General features: G+C 41.4%; 1 protein-coding gene across 1 annotated transcript in view; it reads right to left on the reverse strand.

Annotated features, from left to right (window-relative positions):
• Positions 1–6042: 6042 nt before the first annotated feature.
• The window catches only part of SLC7A14 (solute carrier family 7, member 14), an 87179-nt gene continuing 74849 nt past the window's right edge, over positions 6043–18372 (reverse strand). The window contains exon 7 of the mRNA XM_006861829.1: positions 6043–6365. Coding sequence (XP_006861891.1) covers positions 6043–6365 — 323 coding nt within the window. The remainder of the gene's footprint in view (positions 6366–18372) is intronic.

The raw sequence follows: 18372 nt of genomic DNA on the forward strand, positions 1-18372 counted from the left end.
CAAAATATATATATTTACTTTTGATGGACTTCAAAAACGTTTCACTAATCCCTTTTGGGCTTTAAATCCTGGGGGGGTAAGAGAGGATTGTTTTCTTAGAGAGGTGGTTTTGGCAAAATGTAACTACCTAAGTATTTCAGCAAGATGAGTGTGTTACTCAAGCAGAGCAAGAAGTAGGAAACATATTAGAAAGGAAGTTGTTCCTGAGGAGAACAAATTAAATCAGTCTTTCCTACAAAGTCTTACTGAAGATGAAAGCATGACACAGGACTAACACTTATGAAAACAAAAAGGGCTTTTCGCTATCCATCACCACTCCCACAGAGAAACGCAAAGTAAGCTTCTCAGCGAAGCAGATCCTGGGTTTGGTTCTTGGGTTGGGAGCTTGATTCTGTGGATGCACATTGTTTTAATCACAAACACTGACTCACTCTTTGGCCGCAATCCATCGCTGCTGGTGAGTCTCTAAGAGACTCCAAAGGACCTCTAGACAAATTGATTCCACTATCAAGAGAAACAGAGGCCCAGGGAAATTTTGGATTTAAACATTCTCCTGGACGAGTTTCAATCCAAATTGTATGAACATGTGGAGTGCTGTAACCGAGCCCTGGTGTAGAACTTTGGAAGCCTGTATTTCCTTTGTGTCCCTTTCCTGTCCTCAGTCTAGGAACTGAAGACTCTCTTACCTGAAGGTTTAAATCCAAGAGAGGACCATTTACTGCTGCCCTGACCAACTCTGACACCAGACCCCAGCTCTGACTTTGGGCAGCCCCTGACTTCTGTCTTCACTAACCAACAAGATATTCTGCTTTAAGATACACAATTTGTTAACCTGTGGCTGACCCTGAGTGGCCTACTCATGAACATCTTGGGTTACTGGTAAAACCTGGTGGGAAAGAGGACAGAAATTTCCTATAGTTTTTAGGCAATTCTCAAAATCCTGTCCCTTCCATTTATAATTTAAAGAAGTGGAGGATTAAAGGTAGATTTTTCAAGAACTGTGATTTAAAGCATGTTGTGTTTGTCAACCTTTTTCAGGAGAACAGGGGAAAGATATCTTTTAAAGAATTTCCTTTTTGTTTTCAAATAATTCCTCGGTTTGCATCTAGATGGAATCACCAGATTTCAGAGAAGGATCAGTATATTAAGTTCAACAACTATTCCCCTACTTACTTAAACATGCTCCACTGTAGGATAAGCACTGAACTGAAAGGTTGGCTTGAACTGCAAAGTCAGCAGTCCAAACTCACCAGTTGCTCCTTGGAAACCCTATGATGTTGTTGTTAGGTGCCATCAAGTCGGTACTGATTTGTAATGCCCTTATGCACAGCAGAACGAAACACTGCCTGATCCTGGACCAACCTCACTACTGTTGCCTCACTTGAATCCATCCATGCTGCCACTTGGCCAATCCATCTTGTTGGGGTCTTCCTCTTTTTCTCTGACTCTCCACCTTACCAAACATGATATCCTTCTCCAGCGACTGGTCCCTCCTGATAATATGTCCAAAGTATGAGAGACAAAGTTTGGTCATCTTGGTCTCCAAGGAGCACTCTGGCTGTACTTCTTCCCAAATGGATCTATTGGTTCTTTTGGCAGCCCATGGCACTTTCAATATTCTCCTCCAACACCATAACTCAAAAGCATCAATTCTTCTAAGGCATTCCTTATTCTCTGACCAGCTTTTGCATGTATATGAGGTTATTGAAAATACCATGGCTTGGGTCAGGCGCACCTTAGTCTTTAAGCTGACATCTTTGTTCTTCAACACTTTAAAAAGATCTTGTGCAGTAGATTTGCCTAATGCAATACGTCATTTGATTTCTTGACTGCTGCTTCCATGAGTGTTGACAATAAACCCTATATAGGGCCATTATTAGTCAAAACTGATTCTAAAGCACTTAACAACAACATCATGACCATTATTGAAGCATTTGAGTTAACTTGCTACTAAGATGCAGAATTGGAATCTCAGCATAATTCTATCATTCAGTGCCTTTCATGAATTTAAAATGGCCTTGAACTTAGTTGTTGTTGTTAAATACTGTCAAGTCGGTTTGGATTCATAGCAACCTTATATGAAGGATTTCCAAGAAGCAGCTGATGAGTCTGAACCACCGACCTTGCGGTTAACAGTTCAGTGCTTATCCTACAGCGCCACATCAAGACTCCAGATCACTACAAAAAATTGTTGGGTTTGATTGGTATTTACACTTATTGTTGAAAATTCGAAAGTTGGCTGTAAATAACTTTGTGTTGTCTGTCTACGTGCTAAACTCCGGTTTCTATTTTAATGATGAAATCAGACTTAAGAATCCAAGGGAGTGTCAGTGTTATTATTCCTTTCAAATGCTAAATCAACATGGAATGTGTAGGTGATTTGCTAGCTCCTTGCATAGGCACATGAAGCCACCGTCTACCTTTCTTAAAGCCTCACCTTCCCTGATTAAGACTTGTATCATTTCTCCAGTGGTGTCCTAATGGAAAGCTAGCCAGTTTGATATTCAAAGCTAGCTGTGAGTGAGGTCCTAACTTACCTTCCCAACATGATTTCTTATATGTGAAGTCAGGCAGAAATCATGAACTCCAGCCAAACTGGTTGCTTGCTTTCCCTTGAAGGAAGCACAGCACAGGTTGTTTGACAGGGACCAGATACAGCCTCAGTCCATACCTCCCTTATGCTGACCCCTCCACTTTGCATGCCTTCTTTCATTTCTACCTGATGCATCCGCTATGATCTTTCTAATGGAAGGAGGTTACCCCCCCACATTTGAACCCCTGCAGCAGACTGCAACTCCTTCATCTCACCGTCATTATTATTCTTTATGCATTCTATTTTCCCCTACAATGTAAGAACTAGATGTCTATCTATTATTCTGTCAGTGTATGCCATGGTACATACTAGACATTACACAAATAAATGTTGAGCTATATTTAACTTTCATCTCATCCATCCACTATATAGGCCAAGCACATGCTAACAGGTAAAAACCAGCTTTGATGTCTATCTGTGGATTTCAACCATCCATGCTATTGCAATCTTCCAGTCGCCAATGAAAGTACTTCTTTGTCATTATTGCCAGTTCTTTTTCCAGATGCTCCATATTGGCACATTTAGCAATGTGTATCAAGGTTATGCATTTTGTGTACTAACCACACTTTTAGCTTTATCTTATCCTTTCTATTTTTTATTTAATTTTTGGTTTGTATTATGTGCATTGTAATAGCTACCTTGAGTCCTTTTGAATTGATAAGTAAGGAGCCTGGTGGTACAGGCTTTCAGTTGCTAACTGAAAGGTTGATGATTGGAAGCCATCAGTTGCTCTGCAGGAGAAAAATGTGGTTGTAGACTTCCCTAGACTTTCCGCCCATCCACTGCCATTGAGTCCATTCTGACTCATAGCAACCCTGTATAGAGTTTCTGAGGCTATAAATCATAATGGAAGCAGAAAGTTTAATCTTTCTCCTGTGGAGTGGCTGATGGGTTTGAATTGCAGATCTTAAGGTTAGTAGTCTAATGCTTACCCTACAATGCCACCAAGTCTTCTTTACTTTAAGATCTAGACATTACAACTTTGGAAACCTTATGGGGCAGATCTTCTCTGTGCTATGGAGTTGCTATTGGCTGGAATCGACTCAAGGACAATGGGCTTGTTTTGTTGTTGTTGTTGTTGTTTATCTATCAATAAGTAAGTAGAAGACAATTTTTTAAAAATCAAGCAATTATCTCCAAATTATAAATCCACACAGGAAAACTACTGCAAGAGCTATTGCTAGAGAGAATGAAAGAAAATGAAGGTCTTCCTTGGACCCCATTTAGGGGGTTTACGTTTCTAAGGTAATTATTTACAAAATGATCTCACTTTTAATGTAGTCCCAGACACTCTGTCTTTATGGTTAAATTTAGGAGACAGAAAGCACAGCATTGCCAGTCCTTACATTAAAATGACAAAACCAACTTAGGAAGCCACATTTCTAAACAGTAAGTATCCACCACAGCCAGTTGTAGAAGTAATTCATGACAACCCCATTTGTGTCAGAGACGAGCTGTGCTCCAGAGGGTTTTCAGTGGCTAATTTTTCAGAAGTAGATTACCAGACAGCTCTTCCAAGGCATCCCTGGGTGGATTTGAACCCCCAACCTTTTGATTAGCATACAAATCAATGGTTTGTATTATCCAGGAACTCCAAACAACCAGTATAGAGGAATTAAAAGAAAAGAGCTGTCGAACAGTAGCCATCTGAAGCTAATGGTATACATTGGTTATGGTATGATATGTAGTTCATTTAATAGCACATTAAAAAGAAAGTACCACTAGTTTCAATGGGTGGTTTGATATTACAGTCAACCCCAGTGTATCAGCTGTGAGGATTTATCAAGCTTGGTTGTTTAATCTACATTGATCAGACTCCAGTGCTGTGTACCTCCTCGCTGTGTGGACAGATGCTACACACCTCTCTCTTCCTATCACTTAGCACTTGCTAGATTTTCAAACAGTGTTTGTTGAATGGAAGAATGGACTTTTGCCTCCTCTCCATAGTCCTAAAGTGGCCAAAATGGCACGAGCCTCAGCCTTTAAGGAAGAATGACCTTGAACGTTAGTCAATGTGTTCCAGAAAACATTTGGCATTACGCTAGATCTAGGAGAGATATGGCAAGTAATTTATTATTATGCTCCCTTTGCAGGAAATGCCTTCACAGACATGCGTACACACCTTACAGTAGCTACAGGCATCCCTGTAACTGAAGGATAGATATAGACAATGTGTTTTTTCTCTCATTTGTTTCTGAGAAAATTTAGTTGTTTACGAGCCCCTCTTATGGTCCAGATTTAGCCCTTACTAGGTAGATAGATACTTGTCTGGGCTTCAGTGAACTGCCCTGAGCTACTCCAGAGGATAAACATTCAGCAGTGGAATTCCAGTCTCATGGAATGCAATTATCTAAGTAGCTGGACTTCAGCCTGTTTGTTTTCTGAATAACACCCACCAATCAACTGCTTGCATAGCTTAAAAAAAAAAAAACCTCTAGAATTTATAATTTTAGAAATAAGAAATAGAATTTGCAATGTGATCTCAGAGGCTGGGTTACTGTTCCTTGTAAAGATTTTTTTTTTTTTTAATCTGATTATAAAACAAACGGCCTACTTCTTCAAGGCATATTAGCTCTATGAAATCATGCTCCACCTTTGCCCTCTGTCATCGTATCAGCAGGGGATTAGAGTTTGGAATAAGAGAAGGTATGACAGAGAGGTAATTTCTGCCAATGTCCTTCTGGCCTTCCCTGGCAGAGATGGCCATGCAATTTTTTCTGGGCATTGAAGTTGAGTTTTGATGGTGCGTTTGCCTCTATGAATGGGTTTACATGAAGTTTTTTGGTGAACCTGGAACCTTTGGTGACACGGTCTCAGGGACTCTGACCTTTGCTGGATTCTCAGTTCTGGGTTGGAGAGAGTGATACTTTGAATGAAGAGAAGCATGTGTCTTCTCCATGAGTTTGAATCTGAGGGATTCAGCATAAGATGCTGCTTGCTGAGAAAGTGCCAGCTCCGGCCTGCTCACCCTGGCCTAGAGGAGCAGCTCTCAGCCCCATAAGCTGGCAACAGAGCTTTGCCCTTGTGGTCTCAGGTGGTGGAGATGCTGCCTGTGCACACCCTCACCAGCTTTGGCACATCTCCCAGAGGAGCTGCAGCCTTAGTGTGGTCCAGGAAGTCTACTCCTAAAAGAAGCAGAAAGATCCAACCAACAAAGCAAAGACCTAGAAAACATTTGCTACCATCAGCTCTGATGGCTGCACTTAAGATAGAATTACTTGTAGCCTCTTGCTTAGTTTTTCATGAGTGAACCAATTATGGAATCCAATTATTGACCCAACTCTCCTGAAGAGCAAAAGTAGCAAACGACAGGCTATGATAGGGGACTGACTTTGGGGAAGGCTGGGTTTGTGAAATGAGAGCCAAAAAAGTTTTCACATTCTAGCCCACAGATTAAATTACTGAAAAGACATCATCATCATCATCTCCACCCTCTTGTGTGTTTAATCCTATTCTGGAGAGTAATCTAACTCATCATTTGCTATCAGGGCCTCTGAGTTCTGTTTGTGTTTGCTTTTGCTCTTTGCTTTGCTACTTGTCCGGCTGTTCGCCTTTGCATCTGACATCTGTTGGTAATAGAAGGTTTTGTCTTCGGCTGATTTGCCCCAGTCCTCTTGGTTCTCACCCTCTGTGGCATAGGAGAAACCTTCCTCCACTGAGAAGGGGTCATCCACGTCGTAGCGCTGGTATGTGCTTTGGTGCAGGGCCTCCTCTCGCGCACTGATTTCCAGGGTGCTGTTCCAGATGCCGTACCCAAAGTAAATGAGCATACCTGCAGGGGAGGAAGGGCACAGGTGAATGAGCTGATGCTTTAGGATCTTTGGGCTTAGTGGGGAGGTAACTGTCAATGGTGAAACTGGAGCTGGTGTGGATGTGCTTTCTTTGATTTATACTGTGTTTGAAAAGACTAATCCAATACCATTGAAAAATGGGGAGATCTTGTGTTAAACAGCTTTCCCTAAAAGAGTCAAAAGGTCTGACAAAATGGGACCCACAGTTTTATATCACAATTGTGGGGTGGAGGTGAGAGTAGCTGCCCTGTTAGATAGAGAAGATTCTCTGATTCATGGAGACCCTCTGTGTGTCAGAGTAGCACTGTGCTTCGGAGAGCTTTTGGTGGCTGATTTTTCAGAAGTAGATCACCTGGCCTTCCTTCCAAGGCACATCTGGGTGGGCTTGTACCGACTAGCAGCCAAATGTGTTAATTATTTGCACTATTCAGGGAGCCCTTGCTTTTTTTTACTCTGGGTTAAATCTGTATGGATAAGCAATACTGTATTTCCAATATTCTCACAAGATTTTATTATTCCCTGCCTTCATTTAGGGATCCCATCTTTTGTATTGTCACTTAGCAACATGCATATGTTATTTTATAATATACCTGTCCCTTGTTACTCAGTAAAGGCATATTACTGCTGCTCAGTTATTGTTGTTTTAGGTGCCGAGTTGGTACTGACATGTAGTGACCTTATGCACAGCAGAACGAAACACTGCCTGATCCTGGGCCAACCTAACTATTGTTGCCATGCTTGAGTCTATTGATGCTGCCACTTGGAGCTGCCTGCTTTTTTCTGGGGCCCCAGAGAGTGTCTAGTGTATGCTACTGTTATGGCTTTTAACATATCTATCCTGTCTTTACCTGTCTATCTTTGCAACTCAGTAAATAATTACAGAAAATGGCACTTAATGAATATCTGTTGAATGAATGAATGAGAATTCCTGGTAAGCAGAAAATAACCAATGCAAAGTTTTTGTAATTCTTTTTTTTAAAATCACAACTCTGATATCCAAATTTCATTCCTTATTGTTAAGTGCCATCAAGTCAGTTCTGACTCATAGCGACCATACAATAGGGGTTCCAAGAAGCAGCTAGTGGGTTTGAACCATTGATCTTGCAGTCCAAACCGACCTTGAAGTCCAGTGCATTATCCTGTGGCACCACATCAGGACTTCAAATTCCATCTTTAGAGATTCTGATCTAATTGGTCTACAGTGAGACTCAAGCATAGGTGTATCTTTGAAGCTTCACAGGAGATTCCAGTGGTCAGTCAAGGCTGAGAACCCCTGAGATAAGGAACATGGGGTGATGCCATGACCTGGTCACCAACAAGGGTCTATTCAGTTATGCAACCACCTTTAGGGCCCCTGACACTCCCTTCTGAGTGGCATCAGTCTCCAGGTTTTTGAAACTGGCAAGCATCTGCTGGAATATTTGCTTAGAATGACAAGTCCAGCCTGCTTTGTGCTCTGGTGCTTGAGAAATCCTGCTTGCTTTTGAATTTGAAGTGTGTCTTTTTAAGATTGAATTTCTCCTATGTTGTCTCAAATGACTCTCCCCACTGCCCCATTCAGTGAAACTAACTCTCCAGGAGCCAAAGTAAGCAGAAATTTCTAGTCCTAATTGGTCATAAATCCTAGAGTTAATCATTTGCAGCTGTAGCTATTACTTCTCCTATGGCAACTTCATCTTTTTGAGCCTTTATTCTTTTTTATCTGGGTGGGGGTGACCATGGGGAGTAGTTATCCTTATGTAGAACAAAGCATCAAATCAATGACTTTAAAAAAAGGACCAGAATGCTCATTCTTGGAGAATGGCAATGTCTGAAGCATGTTTTAGGTGACCAAAGGAATCAGCGAGCACACTCTTCCTTTTTCCGAATTTTATCTTTTTGTGATCTTTTCCCTTTGACATTCAGGTAGGTGCCAAATCTTGACTCCTAGTCCTGCTTGGAGTCTATTATGCCAGTGCTTTCCTCTTGGACCCTCCTTTCTGATCCTAAGTATGTTGTTGTTGTTGTTGTTAAGTGCTGTCGAGTCGATTCCGACCCATAGCAACCCTGTATAGGGTTTCCGAGGTGAGCTTGAACTGCCGATCTTGCAGTTCAAATGGCTTTGCAGTCTGGCGCATTAATTCACAGAGCCACACCAGGACTCCGATCCTAAGTATAGATGGGGGTATTTCCCTGTGGAATGCAATGCCGTATTTCCCCCTCCCATTGTCCATAATTTTCTTCCTCTGCCACCACACAGTTCATTTGCTTAAGCTCTGCTGTGATATCTGTTCTAACAGACCTTCCATGCCCCTACCAGGTATTGGGGTATCAGGAAGATTCATAGTTATGGAACTTCTCCAAAAACCTTGGTGTGATTATTCATAGAGTCCTAGACGCTCAGAGCTGGGAAACACTTGATATGTTATCTGTCTATCCCAATACCTTCATTTTACAGAAGAAGAAAAGGAGGCTGGGAAAGGCTATGTGAGTGCCTGGGTCAGAATGGCAGAACCAGAATTTTGTATGGTGTTTTTGGTAAGTGCCATCAGGTTGGTTGTGACTCATAACAGTCTTGCATAGGATTTCTGAGGAGCAGCTGGTGGGTTTAAACTGCTGACCATGCAGTTCAAGTCAACCTTGTGGTCCCGTGCATCATACCAGGACTTAGAGGAAAATCTCTTTCAGATCTCATCCTCCACTCCCCCTCCTGAAGGCTGGTTTATAACCAAAGCCATTGGGTCAATTCTGATTTCTAGTTACCCTATAGGACAGAGTAGAACTGCCCTGTAAGGTTTCCAATTTAAATCTTTACAGGAGCAGACTGCCATATCTTTCTTCCACAGAGCACCTGGTGGGTTTGAATCACCACCTTTATGATTAGCAGCTGAGAGCTTAACCACTTCTCCATTGGGTTTCTTGGCTGGCTTATAATCCTCGCCACTCATGGCTGCTGAGTCAATTCTGACTCATAGTGACCCTATCAGACAGTAAATCTTTACAGAAGCAGAAAGCCTCATCTTTCTTCTACAGTGTGGCTAGTGGGTTTGAACCTCCGATCTTGCAGCAGTTAGCAGTCCAATGCCTAGCCCACAGTTACACTAGGGTTCCTTTGGCTTGTTCACAGACTACGCTTATTGCAGTAATTATTCAGTAACAGGTTAGGTCTATATTTGCTCTTTGGGAGTGACCAGGCCTGGAATGAACATGTGAACATGTGTGTGTACATATGTGTGCACATCAACTATGATTACTTTGGGAAAGCAACCCATGGAAACCTGCCGCATAAATGTTTATGGACCTTTAAATGCTTGCTTGAACCCCCTGCAATTTCAAAGGTGAGTCACTCTGTCTTTAAAAATACATTTCAAATATGAGCTCTGTGAACCAAGAAGGAATTTGTGTGCACACACAGCCTGCTGGAATGAATAGCCAACTTCAGCAAAGGCCTTCTCTTTGGTTTTGGCGTTCTGTTTTACATTTATCTTTCTTGCTGGCCTTTGAGTTAATTCAGGAAAAGTGGTGTGGGGCAGAGGAGGATCGGAGAAAAGGAGAAATGGAGGGGGACAGAGAAACAGAGGGGAACAAATGAAGGGAAAGCGAGAGAGGGGAGAAGCATGTACTACCATCTGTCACAGATAAACAAGGACTTTGTGTTGGAGGAGTAAACAGAGTTGCTAAAAGCCTCCAGTGTGGAAGCAGGGTGTTTTGTTTCTTCTCCTTTTCGCAGTTGGCTGAGAGAACTAAACATGAGGTAGTTTCTGAAAAATCTGTGAGGATTCTGGGAATCCTGAATATCTAAACTAAGCTTCACACAACACCTCTGTGGGGCGGTGCCCTAAAATAATGCATCATTTATGTAGCACTTCTCCTCCAAGGGACTCAAAATGCCATACAAGTGTTATCTCGTGTAGGCTCCTCTTAGACCCATTTGGGTAGGAGTGTGGGTTATGATTTTGTGCATTTCACAGAAAGGGAATTGGGCACAGAAAAGATAAGGGATTGCCCATGGCAACCTAAATAGTGGTTATCTCTCCATGCCCTAATCCAGTGTGTGCCCATCTCTGTTACTTCTCTCATCTATGAGGAATTGGCTAGGAGACATAGGCTGATTGGAAACATGTTTGTTTAACTTTTCATTTTGAAGAATTTCGAACATATGGAGAAGTGGAGAGAGCAATATAACTAACCCCTGAATCTCCCACAGCTTTCCCCCAGTAGCCACTCTCCTGTTCCCTTAGGGAATTTTGAAACAAATCTCTTCCATCTTGTTTCATCTGTAACTATCACAGTATGTTTCTCCAAAATTGTTGTTAGTTCTGTGCTTCTGACTCATGTCGACCTTCTGTGTGCAGAGTAGCACTGCTCCATAGGGTTTTCAAGGCAGCGACCTTGTTTTTCTGGAACCAGATAACCAGGGCTTGCTTGCAGTGCACCTCTGGGTGAATTTGAACCACTAACAGTTCAATTAGTAGTCTAGAACTTAGCCATCTGTGCTACCTATTTCGAGTCCCTGGGTGACACAAATGATTAAGTGCTACTTGCTGAAAAATGTTCAGTTCGCACCTACCCAGAGGCACCTAGGAAGACAAGACTGGAAATCTGCTTCTGAAAGGTCACAGCCTTTAAAGTTCCCTGGAACAGTTCTACTCTGCACACATGGACTCGCCCTGAGTCAGTATCAAATCGATGACAAACAGCAACCACAACAAATCTCTAAAACAAAGACTCCTTTAAAAAGTATAACATTGTATTACACATCTATAACTCAGCAAGAATTCCTTAGTATCATTTATATTTGTTGTTGTTGTTAAGTGCCATTGAGTTGGTTCCGACCCATAGCGACCCTGTATAGGGTTTCCGAGGAGCATCTGGTGAGCTTGAACCACCGACCTTGCTGTTCAAATGGCTTTGCAATCTGACGCATTAACCCACAGTGCCATACCAGGACTCCTTTTATATCATTTATATCCAGCCAATATTAAAGTTTTCCTGAATTATTACACACATGGGGAAAAACTCTTGAATAGTCACCTTATGAGGCTTATTCCATGAGGCTAAGTCCTGGTGTGGCGCTGTGGGCTAATGTGTCAGACTGCGAAGTCCTTGGAACTGCAAGGTCGGCAGTTCAAGCTCACCAGCTGCTCCTTGTGGTGCTGTAGGACAAGTACTTGACCTCAAGGTCATTTGTTACTGCAAGGTGGGTGGTTCAAACATGCCAGCTGCTCCTCGGAAACCCTATATAGGGTTGCTATGAGTAGGAACAGACTCGACAACACACACCAACAATTTCCTTGAAATAATTGTTTTTGGGTGTCGTTATTCAGGAATGTCATTGAGACTGATGTATCCTTATTTTGAGTTTTACGGGTTGCCAAGTTTCATCTTTTAAGAGTGGATTTGATTTTGGCATAAGCTGTAAGTAATTTGGAACCAAGTCTCAAAAATAAGATCACCAATTAATAAATAATGCTATTTATTCCAGAGTTCTGGTGTGGTGCTGTAAGACAAGCACTGAACTGCAAGGTCAATTTGAACTGCAGGGTGGTGGTTCAAACCCACCAGCCGCTCCTTAGAAGCCCTAGACAGGTTTGCTATGAGTCAGAACCAATTCAACGGCACTTAACAATAACATTTATTCTATTTGCATATTTCATTGTACGGATCCATAAATACTTAGTTTTATTGATTTGTAATTATTGTCATATATGTGTAATAGGTAAGTTATAGGCCAGTGTGATAGTCAGAATCAGAAGGGAATCAGTTTTTGCACTGCAGTAAGGATATGGAGGCGCCCTGCTGGGTCATGCTGGAGTGGTGAGGGGTGGGGGTGCTAGGGTCTGGGGTGCCATATGGCCAGGGCAGCAGGGGACTATGGGGAGCCATCAGGGCAGTGGCTCATTCTCAGCAGGCACACAAATATTTCACTATTTTGTCATCGGAAGTGAGTACGGGGGCCAGCTGTTGCCAAAAGCAATGGCAGTGAGTCCAGTGAACTGCTGTTCTCAGTAAGAGAAATGCTCCAAAGAGAGGATTTTTCCAGATAGAAGATCCCTGGTGGAGAATGTGCCTCTGAGCAGTTTGGGCTGGGCAGGATGAAGAATCATGCCTTTAGCACTCGAATGGGCTCTCTTTCAGACATAAAACACCTCATGATTATTAAGCCTTTTATAAAAAGGAATGTTCCCGTTCATCATCCTACAGAACTGAAGGATTGTGCAGAAAAGTCAGGACTGCAGGCACCAGACCTGGGTCTTTGGACCCTGAACCGAGGGCAGTTCTCATCCCACCCATAGGCCCCAGAGAAGGTTCAGAAATGTCAAGCCCGCTTCTGCCCTACACATCTGCTGACACAATACTTATTCATTCTCTGCAACTAAGCAAATGACCCACACGTAGAAATGAAAGGGGTGGGGAGATCTTAGTGTCTGGTCATTGGGAGTAAACCTAGAATGAAAACACAGCTCTGAAAAGAAACAGGGCAACCTGTGGGTATGGACAGATTTCCAATCCACTAATCTCTAGGGGACCCTGAGTGTCCTGTCCTCTGTGTGCAGCTCCAAGCGCAGCTGAGGGGCCGTGGCCCCTGACCTCAGTGGGGTGGAGCTGCCTCTCTTTGGGTGAACTTTCCAGCAGGAAGCCTTGCCTGCTGCAGATAACGGGGGCATTTTGTTATGCCCAGAAACCTTTTATGTTTTATTACTCTGGGATCAAATTTCCAAAACAGACATTTGCCCATTCAGAAATGAAGAATGGATGGTAATAAGATGGTGTCCTCCCCACCCATTGCAATCACCATCAACGCCCACTGTTGCTGATTATTATTTTTAATATGACCTATTGGTTATAATGACAATAAGGTTTATTTAATATGGTGTGGCCAGGAAGAGCAGGGATAGGACGGAAAGTGAGGAAGCTTTCTCTCTGCTCTTACAATTGATCTAATGTGAAATCGCTTCAGTTTATTCCTCTGTTTCCCATGTGTACAATGGAGTTGGAGAACATTATGTTTTGTTCAAGAGGTAAAATGGCTATGACTATCGGATAGAATTCAATTTTACTAATAAGTATTTAAAAATCCAGTAATCTGGACTAGCAAGTCCACTTCCAACTCAACAGAAATGTGTCCAGGTATCCATAACAAAAAAAATATGGATGCAGCATTCACAGCAACTCTTTTTGTACTAGTCCCAAACTGGAAACAACCCAAATGTCCATGAACAATAGAATGGCTACATCTATTGTGATATATGAAAGCAGTGGAATGTCAGGCAGCAAAGAAGACAAACTAAAACTACAAGCAACAACATGGATACATTTTACAAGTCTTAAGAAAACAAAAGCACCAAACTCAGAGCAATCAGTTGATTGTGATTCATGGCAACCTCATGTATTATAGAGTTGTTGGTAAGTGCCGTTGAGTCGGTTTTGACCCATAGAGTAGAACTGCTCTATAGAGTTTTCTTGGCTGTAATCTATACCGACCTTTCTCTCATGGTGCTATGGGGTGGGTTTGAATTTCCAAACTTTAGGTTAGCAGTTGAACACAAACTGAGTGAAAAAAGCCACAGGTTCACTCTTGGTCTCCGACTCTCAGACTGTTCCAGATATACTGCACATACTAGGTCTGAGGCCTTCCTCTCTGCTACAGACACCTCTCAGAAGGGCTCCAGCCTTTCAGCCCTCCCTCTTCCCACCCACGTGTCTTCCATGTCCAGCAGAGCACACCTCTGGGGGCCTCTCTCCATATTCCTTTATTGTGGAACTGCACTGGCCCCTTTGTCATCCTCATCCTGGCCTGCATGGTTTTTGTTGTTTTTCTGAGCATGCTTTTGATGTTGAAGGTGACAATTATTTTTCCTGTCTAAAAGGAGAATTTCAAGATGTTTTGTATCATCATTGTCTTTGTGTCCTTTCACTTCCTGTTACATAGCCCCTTCTCTTCCTTCTTTCTTCATCCAAGTGGCTGTTTTGGATCAATTTCCAGTAGACCCAATAGAGACTATAAGGTATATGTTCGTTTTGGAATTTATGTTTTAGTATAGGATCATGAGGCATCATAGTGTGGTGTTGTGGGCTAATGTGCTGGACTGCAAGGTTGGTTTGAACCACAAGGTCAGTGGTTCAAACTCTCCAGCCGCTCCTCAGAAACCCTATATAGGGTTGCTATGGGTTGAAACTGACTTGACAGCACTTAACAACAACATAGGATCATGAAGCCCTTTGCCCAAATGACTAAGTCCTGTCTGTTCTACAAATCTATAGGTAAGGATTCCTTTTACTCAGAGATTAAAAGGAATTCCAAATGAAAATTTGGAAGGCTGTTTGTTGGCTGCCTGGTTTACCGCATGATTGTTGTTGTTGTTGTTAAGTGTTGAGTTGTTTCCGACTCATAGCGATCCAGTATAGGGTTTCCAAGGAGCAGCTAGTGGGGTTGAACTGCTAACCTTGTGGTTCATAGTCCAGTACTGATCCAATAGCTCCACATCCAGACTCCAAGAATATATACACACAGGGAACAGTAGACTTGAAGAATGCCCTGGAAAATATCATTGTGCAGTGTTCTCACTGAGTCCTGATGCTCTCGTTCCCTGAGTCCTTCCCTGTCTAACCCCTGTAGAAGTTCTTTTACACAACTGCATCAGCTGAGACAAAAAGACAATTAAGGCCTGTGCTTTGTGATCATTTTGTTGGGATTTACAGACATTTGCTATTTGCTTTATTTCTCTTATCTGAAGGCAATGAAACAAATTCTGTGCCTCATTTTACTCTATGATTTGTGTTCTTCTGAAGGTCAAAAATTTAGCAACACATCATTACAAAAATGCTGTAATTAAGATTCATTTAGAGAAGGTGGGTTAGAAATGTGCCCAAGAAGATGATCAAATTATGACTCAAGCTAACCATATAAATCTTGTAAAAAATTTGCTGATGCCTCATAGAAACTCAGTTTAAAAATATCTCTACTGTTCTTGCTATGAAAGTTACCGTAAGTATAGAGATTAAGCAGAAAAATCTGACAATTTGAATGACTAGAAGTTTATTGTTGTGGTACCTCACGCCCATTCTGACTCATACTGACCTTGTAAAACACAATAGGACTGCTCCACTGGGTTTCTTAAACTGCAATCTTTACAAGAATGTATCGCCAGGTCTTTTCTTTCAAGGAGCTGGTGGAGGGTTTGAACCCCAAGAAGTATAGAAGTGGGGTATTTATTCTGTAATATCATTAAAGATTTTATAAATCAATTTGAGTTGTTGGATGGATGTGTTTATTAAAAAACGTGTTTTTGGAAAACAGGGAGTTTTAATAATGAAATGATCTGTTCTCCTTGCTTACCACTTGTCTCTCAGTTTGTGGTACTGTGGTAACTTATGTGTTGCTGTGATTCTGGAAGCTATACCACCAGTATTTTAAATACCAGCAGGACTGTCCATGGTGGACAGGTTTCAGCAAAGCTTCTAGAATAAGACAGACTATGAAAAAGAATCTGGCAATCTAGTTCTAAAAACATTAATAACAGTAGCGGAACATTGTTTGACATGATGCTAGAAGATGAGACCCTTAGGTTGGAAGGTATTCAAGATACTGGGGAATCGGAATGGCAATACCTCATTGACAAAAAGTACATTTCAAGAGCTATCCAGAAGTACAATGCAGTCAGTTATAAGATAATATCCACATTCCTATAAGGAATACCAGTTAATTCCACTAAGATTATTTAAATTTATGCCACTCATTCAAATTTACACTACAACTACTAATGCCAAAGATGAAGAAACTGAAGATTTTTAATCAACTTCTTTAGTTTGATATTGATCAAACAAGCAATCAAGATGCATAGATAATTACTGGTGATTGGAATGTAAAAGCTGGAAACAGGAAAGAGCAATAGTTGGAATATATGGCCTTGGCAATAGAAAAAACTTTGACAATCATATGATTGAATTCTGCAAGGCTATGACTTATTCATTGCAAATACCTTCTTTTTCAATAGCATAAATGGTAGCTCTACAACCTCACTGTATGAACTATACAGGAATCAAACCAATTGTATTTGCAGAAAGTGATGGTGGAGAAGTTCAATATCATTAGTCAGAGCAAAACTGACTGTGAAACAGATCATCAATGGCTTGTATGTAAGTTCAAGTTCAAGCTGAAATAAATGAAAACAAGCCCATGTGAGCCAAACTATGGTCTTGAATATATCTCACCTGAATTTAGAGACCATTTCAAGAATAGGTTTTGATCACCAGTGATCAAAGACCAGATGAGTGGTGGAATGACATCAAGAACATCATACATAAAGCACAAGGTCATCAAAGACAGGAAAGAAAGAAAAACCTAAATGGATATCACAGAGACTCTGAAAGTTGCTCTTGAACATAGAGTAATAAAGTGAATTTGAGAAATTATGAAGAGTGGAATGGTAGATTTCAAAGGATGGTTTGAGAAAATAAAGTATTACAATGAAATGTACGAAGACCTGGAAAATAAAAAGAGAAGAACGTACTTAGCCTTTCTCTAGCTGAAAGAGCTGAAGAAAAAATTCAAGCCTTGAGTTTCAATATTGAAGGATTCTATGGTGAAAATATTGAATGATGCAGAAAGCATCAAAAGAATATGGAAGGAATACATAGAGTTACTGTACCCAAAATAATTGTTCAATATTAAACCATTTCAAGAGGTAGCATATGATGAAAAACTGAAGGTACTGAAAGAAGTCCAAGCTGCTCTGGAGGCATTGGTGAAAACCAGTGCTCCACGAACTGACAGAATACAAATGGAGATGGTTCAACAAACAGATGCAACAACACTGAAAGAGCCAATACTCGTCTATGCCAAGAAATTTGGAAAAGAGCTCAACTGTTTTATATAGCATTGTGCCCACTCAGAATGCAGAATGCAGAAATTATCAAACAATATCATTAATATCACGCACAAGTAAACTTTTGCTGAAGAGACTTTAAAAAATGGTTACAACACTACTGAGCAGGAATCTGCCAGAAATTCAAGTCAGATTCAGAAGAGGACATGGAACTAAGGATATCATTGCTGATGGCAGAGGGATCTTGACCCAAGCCATGGTATCTTCAATTGCCCCATGTGAATGTGAAAGTTGGACAATGAATGAAGAAGATTGAAGAAGCATTGATATCTTTGAATTATGGTGTTAGTGAAGAATATTGAATATACCATGGAGTGCCAGAAGAATGACCAAATCTGTTTTGGAAGAGGTACAGCAGAATGCTCCTTATAATCAAGGATGGTGACACTTTGTCTAACGTACTTTGGGCATGTTATCAGAGGGGACCTGTCCCTGGAGAAGGACATCATGTTTGCTAGAGTAGATGGTCATTGAAAAAGAGATGACTCAATGTGATGGATCCTTCATAAGATGACACAATGATTGCAACAATGAACTGAAACAGCGATGATTGTGAGGGTGGCACAGAACCAAGCATTGTTTTCTTCTGTTGTATGTAGGGTCTCTATGAATCGGAACAGATTCAACGGTATCTAACAACAGTCCCACATTTACTCTCTTCTTGTTCTTTTCTTTAAATTAGTGGATCAAGTATGTATCAGAGTCATAAACAGGGTTTGTCAAAACCTAAATTTCTCTCAAAGACTGATTTTGTAGGTCTAGGATGGGATCTAAAAATGCATTTGTAATAGTTCTCAGATGATACTGATGCTGTTGGTTGTGGGATCACACTTTGAGAACCACCGATCTAAGCCATTGTAAACTCAGCTGAACATTGAAATTACCTAGGCAGGAGGGGGGCAGAGAGGGAGGGGGTGGAGGGGGAGCTTTCAAAGATACCCAATGCCTTGCCACACCAGGCCAAATAAATCAGAAAAGCCTTGACTTTCTGGGGCCTGGGCAGTATATGTTTCAGAAGCAATGCAGGTGAATCTACTGTGTAGCAATGTTGAGAATCTGAGTGTTGGGATCAAACTTACTTTTGTTAGCCTGTACAGATCAGGATACCACAGCAGCAAGC

Source organism: Chrysochloris asiatica, unplaced genomic scaffold, assembly GCF_000296735.1.
Source record: "Chrysochloris asiatica unplaced genomic scaffold, ChrAsi1.0 scaffold00043, whole genome shotgun sequence".
Classification (NCBI taxonomy): domain Eukaryota; kingdom Metazoa; phylum Chordata; class Mammalia; order Afrosoricida; family Chrysochloridae; genus Chrysochloris; species Chrysochloris asiatica.